The following is an 18,542-nucleotide window of genomic DNA, read 5'->3' on the forward strand; positions in this document are numbered from 1 at the left end:
AATTGGTGTTGACATGTCAGAAGGCAACAATTTTTTATTTCCTAGATCCAGTACCTATTCTTTATTGTAAAAATAATAAAGAAAATTACACAGCAATAAGACATTCAATTGAAATTTCAATCCTTTTAAATGCTGCTCTGAATATATATTTGCTCTTGGATTTATTGGTATAGAGTATCATTATAAAATACTGAGGAAGTTTACTTTCTCTTTAGTTTCAATGATAATGCCTTAATGCATGAAAGCAATATTTTTAATCTGCAATGTATCCTGTAATAATACATCTACTTTTCTTTGAATATTTGTGATTACTCTTTTTAACTGTGTTTTATATGCAAAAGTAGCTTGCAGGCATTTTTGACTGTAACATATTTACAAAGTTGGTTTGTTTGCTTTGCACATTATCCCTCTAATATTACTAAAGTCATATAACTGAACTGGAGTCTAGGAAACAAACCACTGTGACATATCAAGAGCTGATTTCTTGTTCTGCTATTACTACACTAACTGAAATTAAGATGACAAAAAGCTGTATTAAATACATTCATCATCTTGGTATGTGCAGCTTTTTTTGTGGATAGAGTCAATGTATCAAAACTACACATATCTTCAATGATATAACTGCATGATTGATTTTATCTCATGTAAAAATCAGTCACTAAAATTTAGCCATTTGTAATCATGGTCTTCAGGAGGGTAGTTAATAATATTTGTCCTTGGCTTTTATGTTGACTGTATGATTTTCCTCTTGCTGTCGGAAGTTCATTAAATTGGGGCATAGTATTAATTTACAATGCAGCTATCAAAAAGCACTCTAAAATCAATTTTCTTAGGATGAGTATATGTACACATCTTTTTTCTTTTCTTCCTACTCTCCTCTCTCCCTACCTGCCAAGAAAAAATTAAATATAATGGAAATTATACATTACTTACCATTTCTGATTGTGTTGAATTCATTCAGTTCTGTTGTTGACTTTGACTTATTCCTGAGGATATAAAAACATTCATTTCTCTATCTTAATTACAAGACTTCATTACAGGCAAAGCTCTTATCATTGCAGATGGCAGAACTAGTCCTCTTTTTTTTTTTTTCACCATCCCTCCCATCAACAACTTATGCTGTACTTAAAACAAGAGGCAAAAACCCCCTGAAGACCAAGAGAGTACTAAGGGGGAAAAAAAAGTCAATATTTAGATGTCAATAGATAATCAGATAATCACCAATTAAAATTTTGTACCAAAATTTTTAGTGCTTTATGTATGAGGAGCTGATCATTGTACTTGTTTCAACAAAAACATGTAAAAACCCAAGTCCTTCCCTGTGGAAGCTTTATGAAGACTGCAGTCTGACAAAAAAATGAGAACTTTCAGAGCAGATTTACAATTGATTTGGCTTCATGAGAAACTTAAATCCTATTTCAGCATTGTTACTAGACTGTAGGCAAAACACCTGCCTGTAGATTTGTTTTTGAAAAATTTATTGTTCACTGATTATACATAGCAGCATAAATTTTAATGAGTTTTACCCAGAAATGGCATTTAACAAATGTCATATACAGGAACACAAATGACAAAAGTTGGTTTTCTGACAGTACAGAGCAGGAGCTTCGGCAACACCTCTGCACTGTATTATTAGTCTCAAGTAGTACAGCCAATTTTTAGTTAAAAATAACTCACAAAGAAAGGAATTTAAAAGAAATCCTTTGCTTGGTCCTAACTCAAAGCTGCTACAGTAATTTGTTTACATGTACAGCATTGGCTGCAGAGCCGTGTTTTGAAATAGTCTTGTCCTTTTTCTGGAGAAAAATGAAGCATAAACTACATCATATCTTACTTCCTTAAGTTCTTAAGGTCTATCCTATGGTGTGGACATATTTTATTATTTATTTAAGAAGATGCAACAGTTTCACAGCTGCCTGTAATGAAGAAAAAAGCTGTGTCCTCCTCACACATATATCCAAGATGTAATTATTTAGTGCATGCTCCTTCTGAAGTTAGATCTAGATCTTCCATTAGTAACAAGTCCATTAATTGTATCTTGTAATTTTTGGAGTTCCTATTTATATAAGAAAGGTATGCTCACTTCAACTATGGGAAGTGATCAAATACACAGCAAACTCATTTTTCAGAATTACAATGAGATGCGATGCAAAACAAAGGTTTGATTTGTAAAGCAAGAGACTGTAACTTAAAAATAACTTGTGTAAATTACAAGAGCAACATGCAACTATCTCCCTGATAAGTATGCTGCTGCTGCCTCTTACTTCTCTCCTTGTTTATTCTCTCAAGTTGCACAACCCCGACTGGGATGACTGCACCTTGGTTTGCAGAGCGCGCTATGACACAACCACAAGATATCTGAAATTGTTTTCCAGCTATGTAAGTTTAATACCACCCACATATTTACCTCCTCACAGTTTTGTCTCTCCCCATAGAATCCCACTGACTAACTGTTGCTTACAACACAGTGTATAATTTGACAAAAGTTTGGCCCCTTGTTTTCTCAATATGAAAACATTCCACAAAAACTGCAAAATACAGCAGCAAACCAATGCAGACATTTAGCTGCTGTGACTAAAGTTTATTAGCATTTTAAAAGTTTTCTAACAAAGAAATGGTGATGTTACAGTCAGTGTTGAGATTCAATATCAGACGTACCTGTCAGCAAATGACTGGCCAGGTTGCTCCTCAATGGTTTTAGAAACTTCATAACGCTCATAATGCCTATTGGAAAAAAAAGGAACATTTTGTTCATATACAGAAAAAGACATACATAGACATAAATATTTCCTAAGGGGAATATTCAAAATAGATTCTTAAGGAAAAAAACAAAACCAGTTTAAATTAATCCCCCCAAACAGGTAAAGTTTTAAAGAGTCTTAATTTAACAGTCAGAAATACAACTGATAAAGGAAGGCAGAAAAAGAAAAGTTGTCAGAAAAACGTCCCGAAATTACATTTTTGTGAAGTGACATGGAATCCAAACGTGAGCGTGCCAGAATGGCTATTGCTAAAGATGTTTTAACTACACATTGATTCAAGTTCTTATTACCTGTCAATGAGAGGATGGCCAGCTCGATCCTCTACTGTTTTAGATACTTCATAGCGCTCATAATGTCTAGAAGCAAAATAAAGATAAAATACCTAATAAATAAAAATTCTATAAATTGAGCAAACAGGAAGTATCCCTAGAGAAAACTGAGAAAGTTTAGATGTGTTAAAAGAATCCCAAAGACTAAGGTGCTGCAAAAATCACAAGCATCAGTATACAACAGTGACTATCTCATCCATTTCAAAGCCAAAAGGAAAATTTTGTCCAAGCACAGCAGTTCTCTAAAACTGACATTTTTATTCTAGAAGAGTGTACAGGTGCAGTTTAGAAACTCACAAAGTTCCACAGACAACACTCTTCAGCTGCCTGTCCCCTCCCTCAGTGCACTTTGCAGCAAGTATCATGCCTTTGCAGGTTTTTATATAACATTTCAGATTTCAAATCTTATCTTTGGATATAATCTTATAACAAATATTTAACACCAGATATTTTAAAGCCCAGGTTCACTGAACTTGCTTCTTTACTATTAAGCAAAATCACCCATGTTTAGCAAAACACATCCTTTGGCAGCAACCTCAGAAGCAATGAAATCCCTCTGGACTAAAGAACATACCAGGGATTTAGATATGCAGATATTACAGCAGCTTAATAAGTTACCGCCCAAAGTCCTATTATCTTGCAACTGGGACAAGCTAAAATTGTAATGTTACCCTCGCTCTGCTGCCAGGAAGAATCTGTCCAGCCATTGTAGCATTGTGTCTCTGCTTTGCTCAGCAGGCATATCAAGCAGCAGTCATTTAGATTAAACTAAAGTAACTCTGGGTCTTGCAACTTCCTCTGCAAATATATGCATTTTTGTTAATCATATTACTTTCTCCTAAGACTTAGCTTGATATCACATGTTCTCTTCAGTCATCTCTTACTACTTACATAAGAAGAGGAGAAAAACCTTAAGAGAAACCACAAGACATACATGAGGCAGAAAAGTAAAGGCAGACAAAACCAGAAGTTACTGGTTTAATCAGTTTCAGACAGATTAATCTCCTGAAACAGAAAACTTCTGGGCAAGAACACAAACTTGAGAACTAATAGGTGAGGATTTGTATGTTTGTTAAATCAAGGTGCTGAAGTAGGTAATGAGAGAAAAAATATATATCTGCAGTGGATATTTCTAACAGGCTATGATATGTAAACCATAAGGTTCACTCATATACCATGATATCCCTCATTGACAAATTAACCCAGTAGTTAAATTGCAATTAAGCTTTATTGTTACACTGTTGAATTAAAATGACAGAGAAATCTGGAAAAAATCCGTCACACATTTGCTGGAGAAGTGTTAACTTGGTATTTCTTCTGGAAGCCCTGTATGTTGAGTCACTGGCTCTCAATTTACAGGCTTGTGCACAATTCCTACAAAATTTTGTCATTAAGTCCTTCAGATCGTCTTTCATTTGCCTGTAATTACTGTATTTACACATCCCATTAAAAAAAAACAGCTGAAGTAGGGTAATATAGCACTTGATTCTTGGAGAAGGACCTTGTGATATGCCTGATCCCTCTGTCTTTGGAGAGAAAGAGTGTTGTATGGTATTTCGTGCCTACTGATTGCAGCACAAATCTCATATGAACATCCTTATGTATCCAGGACAGACACAGCCCCATTAGAAACTGGTTTGAATTTGCAGAAAGAAGAGAAAGTAAATCCTAGCACCAGTGCACACCTTTGGTACTGAGGCACCTCCACTGACACCTCCCTCTGCCTTTCCGCCTGCCGCCTCTGCTCCTCCATCTCTGCCTGCCGCCTCTGCTCCTCAGCCTGTTGCTGCTCCCTCTCTTTGCGTTGTCTCTCCAGCTCCAGCTCTTGGCGTTCTCGTTCTTGCTCAAAATGCCTGGCTGCTTCTTCCTGGATCCTCCGCTCCTCCTGAAGCCTCCTCTTTCCTTCTTCCTCATGCAGCAAGCTCGCTGCCAGCTCACTTTCTCCATCTCGTTCTGGCTCCGCAGGAGCATTTGCTTCAGGGCTTGCTCTCCAGCTGGACACAGGTGGAGCCTGAGAAGTGACAGATGTCGTATTTAGGGTCAAGACGGTTTGCTCCTGTAGCAAAGAAAAAAAAATCATGTTTTTAGGAAAGGGATCTATTTTTTAAATAGATTGCTCACTCAGAAGAAGTACTTATTTTGTAAGGTAGGAATGCATAAAAATCATCGCCAGCACTTGCAGTGCAAGATGCAGGACACAGTTTGGCTTCACATTCTCCTAACTCAAGAGTTTCAATCCACACACCAGCCTTAGCAAGCACCACAGGCAGCATGCCCACAACTATGTGAAACATTCTGCTTTCCAAAGTATCATTTACATGTCAAGCCATCCCTTCCCCACTTAAATACCCATGGAAAACAAATCCTTCCATGATACCCAGCATTTCTCCATACTGTTTTGACTTAGAAACCTGAGACCTACTTAAGAGTGTGTACACAAAGATATACTGCAATCTATATCAGAACCATGAATTTCACATGAATCCTCATGTGGAGGCATCTCCCAGTCTCTTCCATTCTCCTACCATTTCAAAGTCAAGCCTCAGACCTACCGCTCCATGACTATTCTCTCAAAAATGAGAAAAGCCCTTTCAGTAGTCAAAAGATGTTTTAGTTGCAGGGAAAAAATAATGTTTATGGGTCCATCAAAACCTCTAATGAAAGAAAAAATATGAAATGGTTTACATTCTTATACAACAAAGTCCTCTAACAGTTGAGAAAGTTTTCTTATTGAAGTTCCAAGCCTTAAATTATGGTCTACTTATTCATGACTGTAAACACAACTGATCTAACTTGGATGCCTGAAGCAGCACTCAGCAGTAAAGAAGAGATACCTCAGACAGTTCCCACACTCAGGAAAAAACTTGTTCATCTTCCTGTAAACAACGGCCACAGAAGTCAGCATCTACAGAAACTACATACACTCAAGTGTTTTAAAATATATAACTGGAAATCTAAAGTTGATTTGGTATGTAAATTTATCAGATTGAACTGTCTGCCTGTAACAAGCCAGACATTCACAAACATGCTTCTTGATAAAGTATTGAAGCAGAATTCCAACAAGTAGCATCAGGTGGTAAATAAACAACAAAAATGACAATTTATGATCACAATAATTAATACATGCCGTGACTTTTTGCCAACGTATTTTTCATGTTAATTACCTAACCAAGTTCATTATGAAGAAACACAAATTCAACATATCTCAACACATCTCACCTTCTCTTTCCATCCCATTTATGCAATCTCTTTCTACCAAGTCATGGACAACAATTTATTTTCCAAAATGAGAAGATAAATGACATAAAAAACCTAATTATTTGCCTGCTTGCATGAATCTAGTATAAGGGGATAAAAAGCCCTCCTGAAACCAGTCAGCAAAGCTTTATTCACAGCCTACCTCATTAAAATACTTGGAGCTCTCTTTTTCTGCTTCTTGCTTAGCTCGTAGCCATTCTTCTCTCAGTTTCTCTTGTTCTCGTTGGTATTTCTCCTGTTAGGTTAGATTGAAGTTAAACATGCAAATAAGAAATATGGTATTTTTTAATTTTCATTAAATGTACAGTGGAATTTAATGTGCTTTTTAACAGGCCAAACAGACCAGACAAAAGACATCCTTGAGTTCCACTAGAACATTAGGTCTGCCACAAATGAAATCCTGGCTAAAATACAATCCAAAGGAGTTCTGTAATTTATTTTATGAGTCTCCAGGCTTATTAAATGCTAAGTCTCACAAAAGTCAACATCACAGTTCCTGTCCTCCAGTGTAGTTATCATTTGAACAAAAACCTCCCAGCTATTTAAGGTATTTATGGAAAAACAGAGTGGTTGTATTTAACTTGGAATTAGGCACATTAATATGGTAAATATAAAGAGATCACTAAAAGTGAAATAGTGAGCAAGAACTCTCATTCTTTTGAAATGTTATCTTAAACAACAATCAACTTCTTGAAATTGAAATTTGAAATTTGTCTTTTGACTAGATTTGGTGTGAAATCAATATATTGTCTTAAAGCATTGCTAAAGAACACAGTAAATGTTTTGGTGGTTTTGTCAGTCACCACTTGTATCTTGGGAAAAGCAAAATATTTAAGGATGTCAAAAGTATTCCTTCTAAGATGCTGGAAATAAGGAAAGAAAGACTTTGCTTCCTTTTTTGTTATTAGAAAATTCCTTACTAGGCTCATGGGGAAAAGACAGATCATTATTACTCTGGTCAAATCTATAACTTCAGGACTAAAGAAGGAGAAACAAAGAAAAGTGATGGCAGATGGCTAAATCAGCTCTCAAGAAAGGGGAGCCAAGATTTACACTCTTTAAAGCCATCTCTTCAGGTATCAAATGGAACATCCAAACCATAACAGAGACCACAGGTAAGTTTAGGAAGGTACAACTGCTGCCCTGCAGAGTTTGCAAGCTACAAGGAACAACAACAGATGAAACAATCAAAAAGCAAGAGAGATTCTATGCTTGTACTTTGACATCACAGTTTTCTGCTGAATACAGCTGAAGAAGGCTTGTGCAGAATAAATGATATCCACTGGTGTCTCTCCTACCCATCAGACAACAAACTTTAATTTGTAGAGACCTGTCTTGCTGAACATGGTTGAATGTGCTTACACTTCATTGAGCTGAGCTCTTTGCAGAAATGCATGCTTGGGTTTTTTGTGCTCTCCTAAGGCTATAAACAATGCCCCTTCCCTCTGCAACACCCTCCTCCAGCTATGGCTACTGGTTATCAAGATGGCTTTGCATTAGCAGGTTCAGCTTTCTGACTCAGAGGTCCTGGGAACCAGCTTGAGTCCAACTGATTAGCTGACTGCTAAATAACAGGATTCTAGCAGGCACCAATGGTACTGGCTGCCCCCTCCCCATATATGAATACAAGGCAGTATCACTAATTGAAGGTAAAACTCAGGCTAGAGGCAATTTCCTTAAGGGGAAAAAAATACACTTCATATTCTAAAGTGAAGACCCCTTAGTTCTTCACTTACCCTTTAAATTCTGTTGTCATTAAGAACATACCAGCCCCCAGGAAAATCAACACTTCTGGTTGTAGTGAATACACATTGTGTGCTTGATCTTATGAAGCTCACTAAAGCATTGTCCTCTTTTTTCTGAATAACTCCTACTGTGTGAAACTGTGCAGGCCAGAAAATGCACCTGAGAGTCTCCCCAGGCCGTCAGTAAGAAGAATTTCAGAATTCATGTGCTACTTTTCTTTCCTTGCTGCTACACACAGGGGATTGACAGCCCATGAGTATGAAGATTAATTATACCTGCAACAAACGGTCCTGCTCTTTTTGCCACTTTTCCTGTCGTTTTCGCTCTTCCTCTTGATCCCAAACCCGACGACTAGGAGCACTGATGGATGGGACTGGGAGCTAATATAGCACAGAAATTAAATCATATTATCCTCTTTCTGTGTAATCAACACTCTACATTTTAAGACATATTTTTTTAGAGTGAGAAAAAGAAGTAATTTCCAACACTAGAGCTTTACAGCGACAAGGACATAAATCAGCCTCTTCCTCAAATGGACAGAAAACAACCATGCCTTGACAGAGGAAATCTTAGCCAGTATTCTCAGATTTGATCAAAATTGTAAAGCAGTATAAAAAGCAATAGAAAGCAGACAGCTTCTTGAAAAGACTGGGATGATACAATCAATTAGCAGTTTACAAATAGTACTTACATCAGGCATTGCAGGCTCTGGGCCTCCTGGGAGATTTGGAAGGCAAAAAAGAGAAATCATTAGACCCATACATAACTTCTGCAAGACCTGTGTAACTGTGGCAAGTCTGAGCTTCAGACTAATTTTTTCTTCCTTAGTAAGACATGCTTGCATTTGCCCTGCTGAACTTTCTCAAGGGCAGAATTTATTAGGTGCTTTCAACTAATGTGCACAACTGTTTCAAGGCTTTGCATGCTTACAAGTGTCATCAGCTATTGCTTGAATTAGCAGTACATCTCCCACTGTAACAACAAAAAGGTTCTTTACCATACCTCTCCTATTATTATTATTATTATTATTATTATTATTACTGTGAAACCCAACTGTTCAGCATGACCAATACCCAGAACACTGCACAAGGGTAGAGAAGCTGTTCTCTACTGCCCTTGGCATGAATTAAGAGCAACTCACATCCACTGGCAACTTCTCTATCACAAAACCATGTATTTCTGCTCTCCAACTTTCCTTCTTTCCTACTTCCAAAAGCACGCTTGAATTCAGTGAACTTGTCACCATTCACCACAAACTTTTTGGTATTTGAGGCTATCACACTTGGCCTTGATCTTAATCATCCTATGACAAGATGAATTTTAGAGATGTGTGCTATGCTAATTTATTAAAAGTTGAGAAAACACAAATTTAAGTTGTAATCATTTCTTAAGCGTCATCATTATTTTTGTTTGTTGACAGTAAACTTGTTACCTAGCTGTCCAAATTTCAGTTTAAAAAAAGCATAAAAGAAAAAAAATTGCAACAGTATTCTGAAGAACAATCACAAGAAGTGGAAAAACGATCAAATTTAGGATACAAAAGTCTCTAATGAGTCACAGGTTAGCATCTGTTCTATATATACACAATTTTGTCTTCACTGTCAGATCACAACAGCTGCAGTGAAAACCAGGCAATCAGCTTAATCTATTGCATTGTGCCAGGAGATATTGAAGGGAAACATAGACAGCACCTATTTTTGCTCCCCTTTTCTCTCACCCCTGTAAGCTTATGCTGAACTCCACAGGAATCTTCATATAATTGCAAAGCTAAAGTGTCAAAAGTTTAAAATTAACAAGCTGTACTGCATATGCACTCTAGAAATACAACCTTGTCCTCTCCCCCAAGCACAAGTGAAATACCTCAAATATTGTTATAAAAACAATTAAAAGAAAAACTAAATTTCTGCCAGCCATAAAATAAAAACCAAACAATGACAACAAAACCCAACACCAACAAACAACCAACAACAAAATACCACCATATTGCAGATACAATATTGCAGATACAGCAGAAGCATTTAAAAGCAAACAGAACCACAAACACAGATATATGCTGTGGCACTTCCCATATTGTTTCTGGCAAAAACCAGAAATCATTGCCACTAAAAGCAAAATCCTGGCCCCACTCAAGCTCAACTGAGCTTCCAGTGGGCCAGAATTTCACTCTTTCAGGCTATAGCAAAACAGCAAGGCATATATAGCCCAAAGACAGCATAAGACATACAACATTAGTGGAAGTATGTGAGCTGTGACATGCAAAATGCTGAAAAGCAACCTACAAAACCAAAATTGAGTGCCTTGTTTATTGCCTTTTTAAAAAATGCTAGCATATTAAATTCAAAATTTATATTGGTCTTCTCGGGATCGTGTGACATCATCACATAGTGGAAAGCCAGCAGACGCTTTTTTTATACCAATTTCCACAAAAGCACAGAGCTGCAACTCAAATCCAGAGTTAAATACTTCATCAACAGCTCTGAGATCTTCTCTACACTCCTGCTGAAATATTCACCATTATTCTTGTTTTGTAGGTAGTAGCAAACCTGAACAGAAAGTGCCACCCTTCTTACTTCTACCCAGTGGAAAAAAAAAGTATGAACAACACAGAAGAGATTTAAACAGCTATAGATATAAGAGAACACGCAAAGACCCATTACCACAAAGGTAGACCCATGAATTGTAAGAATAACCTGACGACCCTGGGGAAAGAAGGGAAATTAATTACGTTGCTTCATTGTAACTGCAGAAACAACACTGAAGAGGTAGAGCACCCAGCACCAGACTTGTTAGGGAGAGTGTGCAGCAGGAACAATTTCATGGAAGTACATGAAATGTTAGCTCTTTAATTTACCTTGTTCAAAAAATTGTGATCGTCTTTTTAAGTTTTTCAAAGAAATAGGTTCAGATGCTATTTGAAAAATATAAAAAATACAAACAAGTCAATGAGGTGCCTTTTTTCTAATGACTATAACCACTGGATAAGAAACTCCTGTTAGACCTTCCATACACTGCAACATCGTTTCAAAAAAACAAAAAGCTCCTGAAATACAAAGGAAAACCTTAGGAGGTTACATCATATACTAATTAGGCTTTCATTTTATCAGTAACAATGTCCAACTATAAAAACAACACAAGTGTCAAACTTGGACTCAGATTCTCCCTGTTCAATTTAAGCATCCTTGACTGGGATGCCAAATTGGAATGAGGAACTAATGACCATTCAAGGCCACCAGAAAACATCTCTAGAGGGCAAGTGACATCTTTTATCTATGGGAGTTTTTCTATGAATTGCCATGTGTATTCAAGCTAAAATGAAATTCAAAGTTCCTACTTAAAGATTATTATTCCATTAGGAAGTATACGTACCTGGTTTCTGTCACTGCTGTCAAGTAAGGCTAAAACTGCTCATAGCATCATATGAAATAATTATTCATACCAGAATCATCAATATTGTTCTCGAGGGATAAAAGTAAAGTAATAATAGTGAAAACAGCTACTAAGCCTGAAACCTCTCAACTGAAAGAGGCAGGCAAAAATAGCAAAAAGCTGAGTATTCTACATTCTTCTTGGGCAGTGAAATAAGGCAACACTCATACTGATTCAGTCTCCATACAATGCAGTAGCAATTACAATAAATCATGTGCCTTCTTTTACCCCTATCACACATTAAATTTACAAGCAGTAATGCAGAGACAGGGGGCTTTGTCTTAGCTTTGCTGTCAGTTCTCAAGCTGCCTAGCAAACTGTGGAAGCAAACTACACCCAGTTTGGATGCAACAAGATCTCTGTGCTATCTGTCTGGCATTTGGTTCATTAAGGTCTCACTTCACCCACTGTATAACACTGCCAGTCATTACAGGTTTAGTGTCTGTGCTTGTGGAAAACCACACCATTAGCAGATGAAAACAACAGTGGTTTACCTCTTTGTTCATTAGAGCCAAGATCTCCTTGCATTCCATTTATCAATTTTGTTTCTGTATCCTGAAATAAATAAATAAATAAATAAATAAATGTTGTAGGCTCATTAGATTTGTGGAAGTTTATTTCCTGACAGGAACTGTATGTCATGAAACACTTCACAACATTTTATAGAAAGATACAAAACAATCTAAAACTTCAACAATGTAACTTATAATAAAGCTACTGCATGCTTTTGAGGGACTCAATAACCAGCTGTGAACTGCTGCAGAAATAAAAAAAACATTAGCTTGCAAGAAAATGGCAGAAGCCAAGGTCTTCCTATTTCAGCTCCTTGGCAGGCAGGTTTTTATTTGTAATCTGAAGCACATATATGCCTGTTCTTTGGGGGTGCAACTTCCATTTAGGCTAATGATTCAGGTCAAAGTCTTCTCTGAAGAATAAACACTATATTATAATTTTAGTCAAAAGATAGTCTGCACATGTTTTACTATTTATCATTCACCAGTGTTCTCTCATGAATAGACAGTAGCAAGTCTTTAAAACATCTTATTTACCTTAATACATACATAGTTACATCTCCATATTTCAGATGCAGGGTCCTGTACTTTTACTTGTATTGCTTAAGGAACATAAGATTTACAAGTTCTTTTCTCCACCCTCCCACTATCAAGACATTACATTTTTTTCTTCCTTCCCAGAACTCCTATGAACATTCAAAAACATACTCACAGAACTTTGAAGGCTGCTGGAGAAATCTCTTTTTGTGGATATGGTGGAAGCATTTGAAACTTTTTCTCCTGAAGTTGCATCAATCCATTTATTTTCAGATGTACCTATAATGTTGGTAGCCATACTGGTGAGATTGAGGATTTTATGCCTTACATGTGGCAGGGAAGGCAGGTCTTTGCCCCAATCTTTTTGGTATGTGGAGGATCAAGAAATTAATATAGACAGTAACGTCAAAGAACAGAACAAGAGCTAGTGAAAACATTAAAATAACAAAACACATACAGAAGAGGGAGACACACAAATCAGGTGGAATTTGTGAAGACAGGAAAAAGGGCATTTATAGCAGACCGCCTTCCCCAAAAATGCAAATGTTAGTCATAAGCCAGGTAAAAGTTTGCCAGATGTTTTGCTGGTATCTGCTACAGCAGCTGAACATTAGAGAGGAGTTAGCATTCATTGGAAACTATTTCATTAACGTTAGTAAGAATTGAGAAAATTCTTTCATCTTTACTCACTCAAGGTACAATGAGACTCATACACTATCCAGGGAAGGGTCATTTTCGTGTCCATGCTCATCAGGAAGCACAGAGAGGGGGATGAAAAGGCAGTCTAAACTAAACTAGCAAATTGACAAGGCAAAGACAAATGATGCTCTTCTCACATACTCCATCATTTCTCCCCTACCTACTTGTCCTACTGAAAATTTTATTCAATTAGATTTTGCCACTAATTTCACTCTTCAGTTGTATTAGGTCCTCTAAAGTGATTAATTTCTTGTCTCTTCCTAAACCCACTATTTTTATCCCAGTTTGCTGGTAACTTATTTACCTAACTTCCCACTAAAAAAATGTTTTGTATTTATGTTGTGAAAGAAGTCACTGGTCACACTTCCAACTGCAAAAATTCTACTAGAACTTGAAAAGGGTTTCCTGATTAAAATATGGCAAGTCAAGACATGCTACAAGGCTGTCAAGCCAGGATGGAAACCCTCCCTGCTCAGAATGGGTAGTACCATTCTGGAGAGATTACAGCACCACAATATTTGGGTCAATGGCCTGAATCATATCACACGTGCTATATCACCCACAAGCTTATACCTCACTTCAAATGCTCCCTGAAGAAAGGAATACAAGATCCTCCTTCCCTGAAGAAAGGGAGCTGGCAATTGAGAGAGAAGGCCTTTAAAATTATTATCCTCTAAAGATCAGACCCTCTTCATTCTTTTGGTATGGTAGGGAAAAAAAAGTTAGATTCCTTTCTGTGCTGGTTACACAGTTTTTTACCTATCCATCCTCTAAGAAACAGGCCAGAGCACAAGACTGAGGTCAGTAGTTCAATCTTTTACAGATTTGCTTGTCAAGACATTTCTAATGCACAAGCAGTTAAAAAAGCCAAGTTGTGTTAAAATGCAACAGGCACTGGCAAACTACTTAGCTTAGATACGTATGACTGCTGTAAGGGTAATAAGGACTCTCAGCTGTCAGCTACAGCAGAGACAAAGCTTATTTGCCTTACAGAGCATACAGTATCTGCCCGACAAAACAACTCACCATTCTTCCCATATCGTCTGACATCCATGACCAGGTTTCCAGTTTCTAGTGCTCTGCTGATGGCCTCTTCCCACTGACTGTAGTCCATATGTGAAACCTTTGTGCCATTGACAGCAATGATCTCATCATCTACATGCAGCTGACAGAGTGCTGCAGGGCTGCCTGCAGAAAACAGAAGAAAAATGTTATTGTCTCCATTCATATTTTTTCTTTTTATGACAGTTGTAACTGGAAGAGAGTGGATTGGGGAATCATTCAAAGAAATGCTTAATGGTGTATATTTAGAAAGTCTTAGAAAAATTCACTACACTGTAACAAAAACTCAGTAAACTCAGTATCAAAGTACTTTTCAATTTAAAACTTATGGGAACAATAAAGAAATCAGTCTTCCATACTTGTAAGTCTTCAGATTCTGGCTAGCTTATTTAATAAACAACCTCTGTGTTCAGTCTTCCCTTCACTAACTCACCTTTATAATCTGAGCTAGTGAGAGGGAGGCAGCACCACAATGCCTATACTACCCAACAATTAGCTGAAATTCAGCCAATATTTGGGTAATCCTCTTATGTGTCAAAGAAAACCAGCCTGCACTTTGTTAATTCCAGTAGAAGCTGGCTTTCTCATATTCTCAGTTACATTTTTCTCAGCTCTGCTGACAAGAGCATGCTGCTTTATTGCTTTGCTAGAATTGTTTATTAGCTCTGAATTGATTGGTAATTGGACTCAAGATATTGCTGGGTACTGTCCCACTAGACTTCTCTGGATTCTGCTCATTTTATCTATTAAGAGCAAACTTCATGGCAAGTTGGACTTTGAATCTACTGAGATTTTGCAAAACAGGCTGCACTTTATACTTTTTTTCATGTGCTACACATTGGCAGGCAATCTCACTAGACTAAGGACAGAGAACACAGAGAACCAGTTCATAAACTTTTTCTGTATTTAATTCAGAAAACAGATGAGCTGAGCAATTCAGACTCTCCAATCAAGATTTTATGGATGACATATGAATGGTTCATCCATTAAGAATTATTCCCTTTGCAGAATAGACAATAGAAAAGCCAAGTAAAAATATAGTTAAGGATTGCACAATAAACCCTCATGTTAATAAAACAACTTTGAATTACACAGTGGAAGTATTTTCCAAAGCAAGTAGTGAAATCCACACATCTTACTTAAAATATACCAAGAACAATGCCCTACTATATTATTAGAAACAAATGCGGACAAGTATGACAGAAAAATTTAGACACCATATGCTTCATCTGAATGTCCTTTGACTCATTAGTAAAATGCTGCTGTAAGTCTGGCTCATCCACTATGGATTCAAAAGGTTTCACACAGGAGAAAGTTAAGAAATTAAGAAATGCTATGCTTCCTAGTACTGCATCAAATAATAATTCATCATAGTTCACTGAAAAGCTACACTAGTTATTTTGCTAGAAGAATATGACTCTATGTTATATCTTTCTGCCTCATTCTTAAGATATAGACTAAAAACCTAATTTGCAATTATCAGTACCAATTGCTTTTAAGCAGTATTGTAGAAGAAAAGGTAGGGTTTTCATCTGGAGGAAGGAACATGGACAATAGTTTAACTGGAAAAAAGCATGCTTCTCTAGGAATCAGGAAGATGTCAAAAAATTTCAAGTCTGTTGACAGAAGGCACTATTAAGAATACTATCAAAGATACTAATACTGAAGTTACTAATTTCACCAACATCATGTAACATTTGGAATCGTGTCTGATATTTAGCATCATATAGTATAACCACACCTGGACTAAGCCTTATGCTCGTGGTACAGGGAAAGCTTCAAGCTCCAGCAGAGTCATCAGAGCTCATCATTTCTATCTTGAGTTGTGACAGAATAAGCCCACAGTAACCAAAAATAGGTTGTGTTCATTTTATTAAAATAATTTGGGATGAGACTGGGCTCAGAGGTGTGAACAGTATACCTTGATTCAGTTTTAGGAAAGGGACGAAGTTGAAGATTGCACAGTTCTTCCTATGCTATTACTAGAAAGGCATATCCAGATCATACTCCAACCATACAAATTGAATGAATAGCAGCAGTCTCTAGATCTGGACCTAAAATAGCCAGAACAACTTACACTGTTCAATTTTTGGCCTGTAACTTTGCCAGCAGATCTTCCTCCACAGTCTCTGGCCAAAAGGACTTCTTAAGAGTGCAAACAAGGGTGCCTATAGTGGCCTTCTGCTCCGATTCACCGCCAGAGAAACCCACAGGGAATGGCCAGAAATTCAGGTGTCAAAAGTTGTATGCTACCCATTGTCTTTCTCTGTCTAGCTCCCCCAAGACTATAGGAATTAACAATAATTTCTTTACACTCCTATAGAGGATTTGGTTTTCATTATATAAAATATGTACTGCTTTTATGTTTTTCATAGACTTCCCTGAAGGTAAAAGGCTTTTCTTTCTTACTAGTCTCCCGTAAAAGCAAAACCAACCAAATACTCATTTTCCATATGTTCTAAGTTATCTCTAACCTATCCCCATCTGTTGTTATTACAATAGATAAACACTATCTTAATGATAGAAAAGAAAATAAAACTTGACGGATGTGGGTGAAATTTACTTTGTCCTACATGACTGCAAGTGTTTGATCAGACATACACTCCTATATCAACACAATCCCAAAAAAATTATTGCAAAGGGAAAGTGAAAGGGGAAGGACTGAAACAATAAAGATTATATGGCACTGGGGAAGCTGGCAGAAACATATCTAGATTAATGATTTTAAGGCTTTCTATCTACCTAATTTTTAGTGTAAAGGCTGAAAAGTCCTGTAAAAAATGAGAACTATCCTTTTTTATGTGTAATAAATGGGTCTCACTGAAATATGTGTTACAAGCTTAACTCTTACTTAGCTTTTTGAGACCACATAAGAAGTTAATTTTGCCTATCAAGTAGTTTTCTTAGTGTTTTTTTAAGGAATAGTGTATGTAGAATACAGAGTCATGTATAAGTAGTAAAAAATATAAATGCTGGGTATCATCTTAAGAAAATCATATAGCTAGTTAGGAAGAAAACACAGTCAGAAAAAGTATTCCTGGAAGCTTTTTCTGGGCTCAAGAAAGAGAAAAATGTGACTAGAACAGTTGGTTTGGATTTGCCAAGCCTAAATCACACTTGACCAACCTAGTTATCTTCAATGATGAATTGACTAGATCTCAATTGACTAGTGGATGGGGGGAAGAGAAGTGGTTACAATTCATCTGGTCTTTCATAAGACTATTGACATGATATTCCATAGAACCTGGGTACCAAAACTGGGATGGTATTGTCCACAGGGCAGAACAACCAGATGGATGAAAAACCTGCTGAGCTGTCAGGCTCTGTGGGAAGTGGTTATTGGCTCTTAGTCAGCCTGGCAGCTGCTTACACCTGGATCTCATCAGGATGTATCCAGGGGCCTGCCCTCTTTAATGCGTTCACCAATAAGCAGGAGAAGGAGGTAAAACACACCCTCATCAAGTTTTCAAACCTTGTCAAAAGTGAGAGGCTGGCCAATACACTGGAGGGTAGGGCTGCTCTTGAGGGCAGGAACCTGACATTCAGGAAGGCAAAATGCAGGGTCTTGCTTCTGAAAAGGACTAATCCTAGAGACGGTACAGGCTGGGAATTGATGGGCTGGAGAGCAAGGCTGGGGGGCCCTGGCAGTAGTGGGGCTGTATGAAGACTAACATGACCAACAAATCAAGACAAGTGACCGTTCCATTCACTCAGCACTTCTTATGCTATATTGACAATACTGTGTCCAGTTTTGGTGTTCCTCTGTAAGAGAGACATCAATAAACTGGGGAAAGTTAAATAAAAAGTACTGCGATGGTCAGGGCTGGAGCAATTTGACCTGTGAGGAAAGGCTGAGGAGTATGGGCTTGCTCAGCCTGGAAAAGAGAGGCTGCAGGAGAACCTAACAGGAGCCCCCTTCAGTACATACCAGGAGGTTCCTGAGAAGGGAAAGACTGCTCTTTATTGAAATTTATGGCAGGAAAACACAGAACAGTGGTTATAGTCCGGGACAAAGATCAGTCTGACTGGATGTGTAGGGAAAATTTTCTCTGGGAGGATAATGCCCAGAGAGGCTCTGCAGTTTCCATCCTCAGAGGGTCTCAAACCCACATGGGTAAGAAAGCCCATGGCCACTCAATCTGAATTAAATCTTGACATTTTTTGAGCAGTAGGTGATCTTCCAAGATTTCTTCTAACCTGAATTATCCTAT

At 37.4% G+C, this 18,542-nt stretch overlaps 1 protein-coding gene across 3 annotated transcripts in view; it reads right to left on the reverse strand.

Moving 5' to 3' along the window:
* Positions 1-18,542, reverse strand: part of LMO7 (LIM domain 7) — a 132,015-nt gene that overhangs the window by 8,939 nt on the left and 104,534 nt on the right. For 2 of the 3 annotated variants that reach the window (XM_083854632.1, XM_083854633.1), the window contains 11 exons: positions 14,296-14,457; positions 12,746-12,930; positions 12,016-12,076; positions 10,947-11,003; positions 8,787-8,812; positions 8,371-8,475; positions 6,492-6,584; positions 4,777-5,147; positions 3,053-3,118; positions 2,659-2,724; positions 934-986 (listed from right to left, as the gene is read on the reverse strand). In XM_083854632.1, coding sequence (XP_083710758.1) covers positions 934-986; positions 2,659-2,724; positions 3,053-3,118; positions 4,777-5,147; positions 6,492-6,584; positions 8,371-8,475; positions 8,787-8,812; positions 10,947-11,003; positions 12,016-12,076; positions 12,746-12,930; positions 14,296-14,457 — 1,245 coding nt within the window. The remainder of the gene's footprint in view (positions 1-933; positions 987-2,658; positions 2,725-3,052; positions 3,119-4,776; positions 5,148-6,491; positions 6,585-8,370; positions 8,476-8,786; positions 8,813-10,946; positions 11,004-12,015; positions 12,077-12,745; positions 12,931-14,295; positions 14,458-18,542) is intronic. The other variant, XM_083854634.1, reaches the window with a different exon arrangement.

Source organism: Zosterops lateralis (genome assembly GCF_965231275.1).
Source record: "Zosterops lateralis genome assembly, chromosome: 2".
Classification (NCBI taxonomy): Eukaryota; Metazoa; Chordata; class Aves; order Passeriformes; family Zosteropidae; genus Zosterops; species Zosterops lateralis.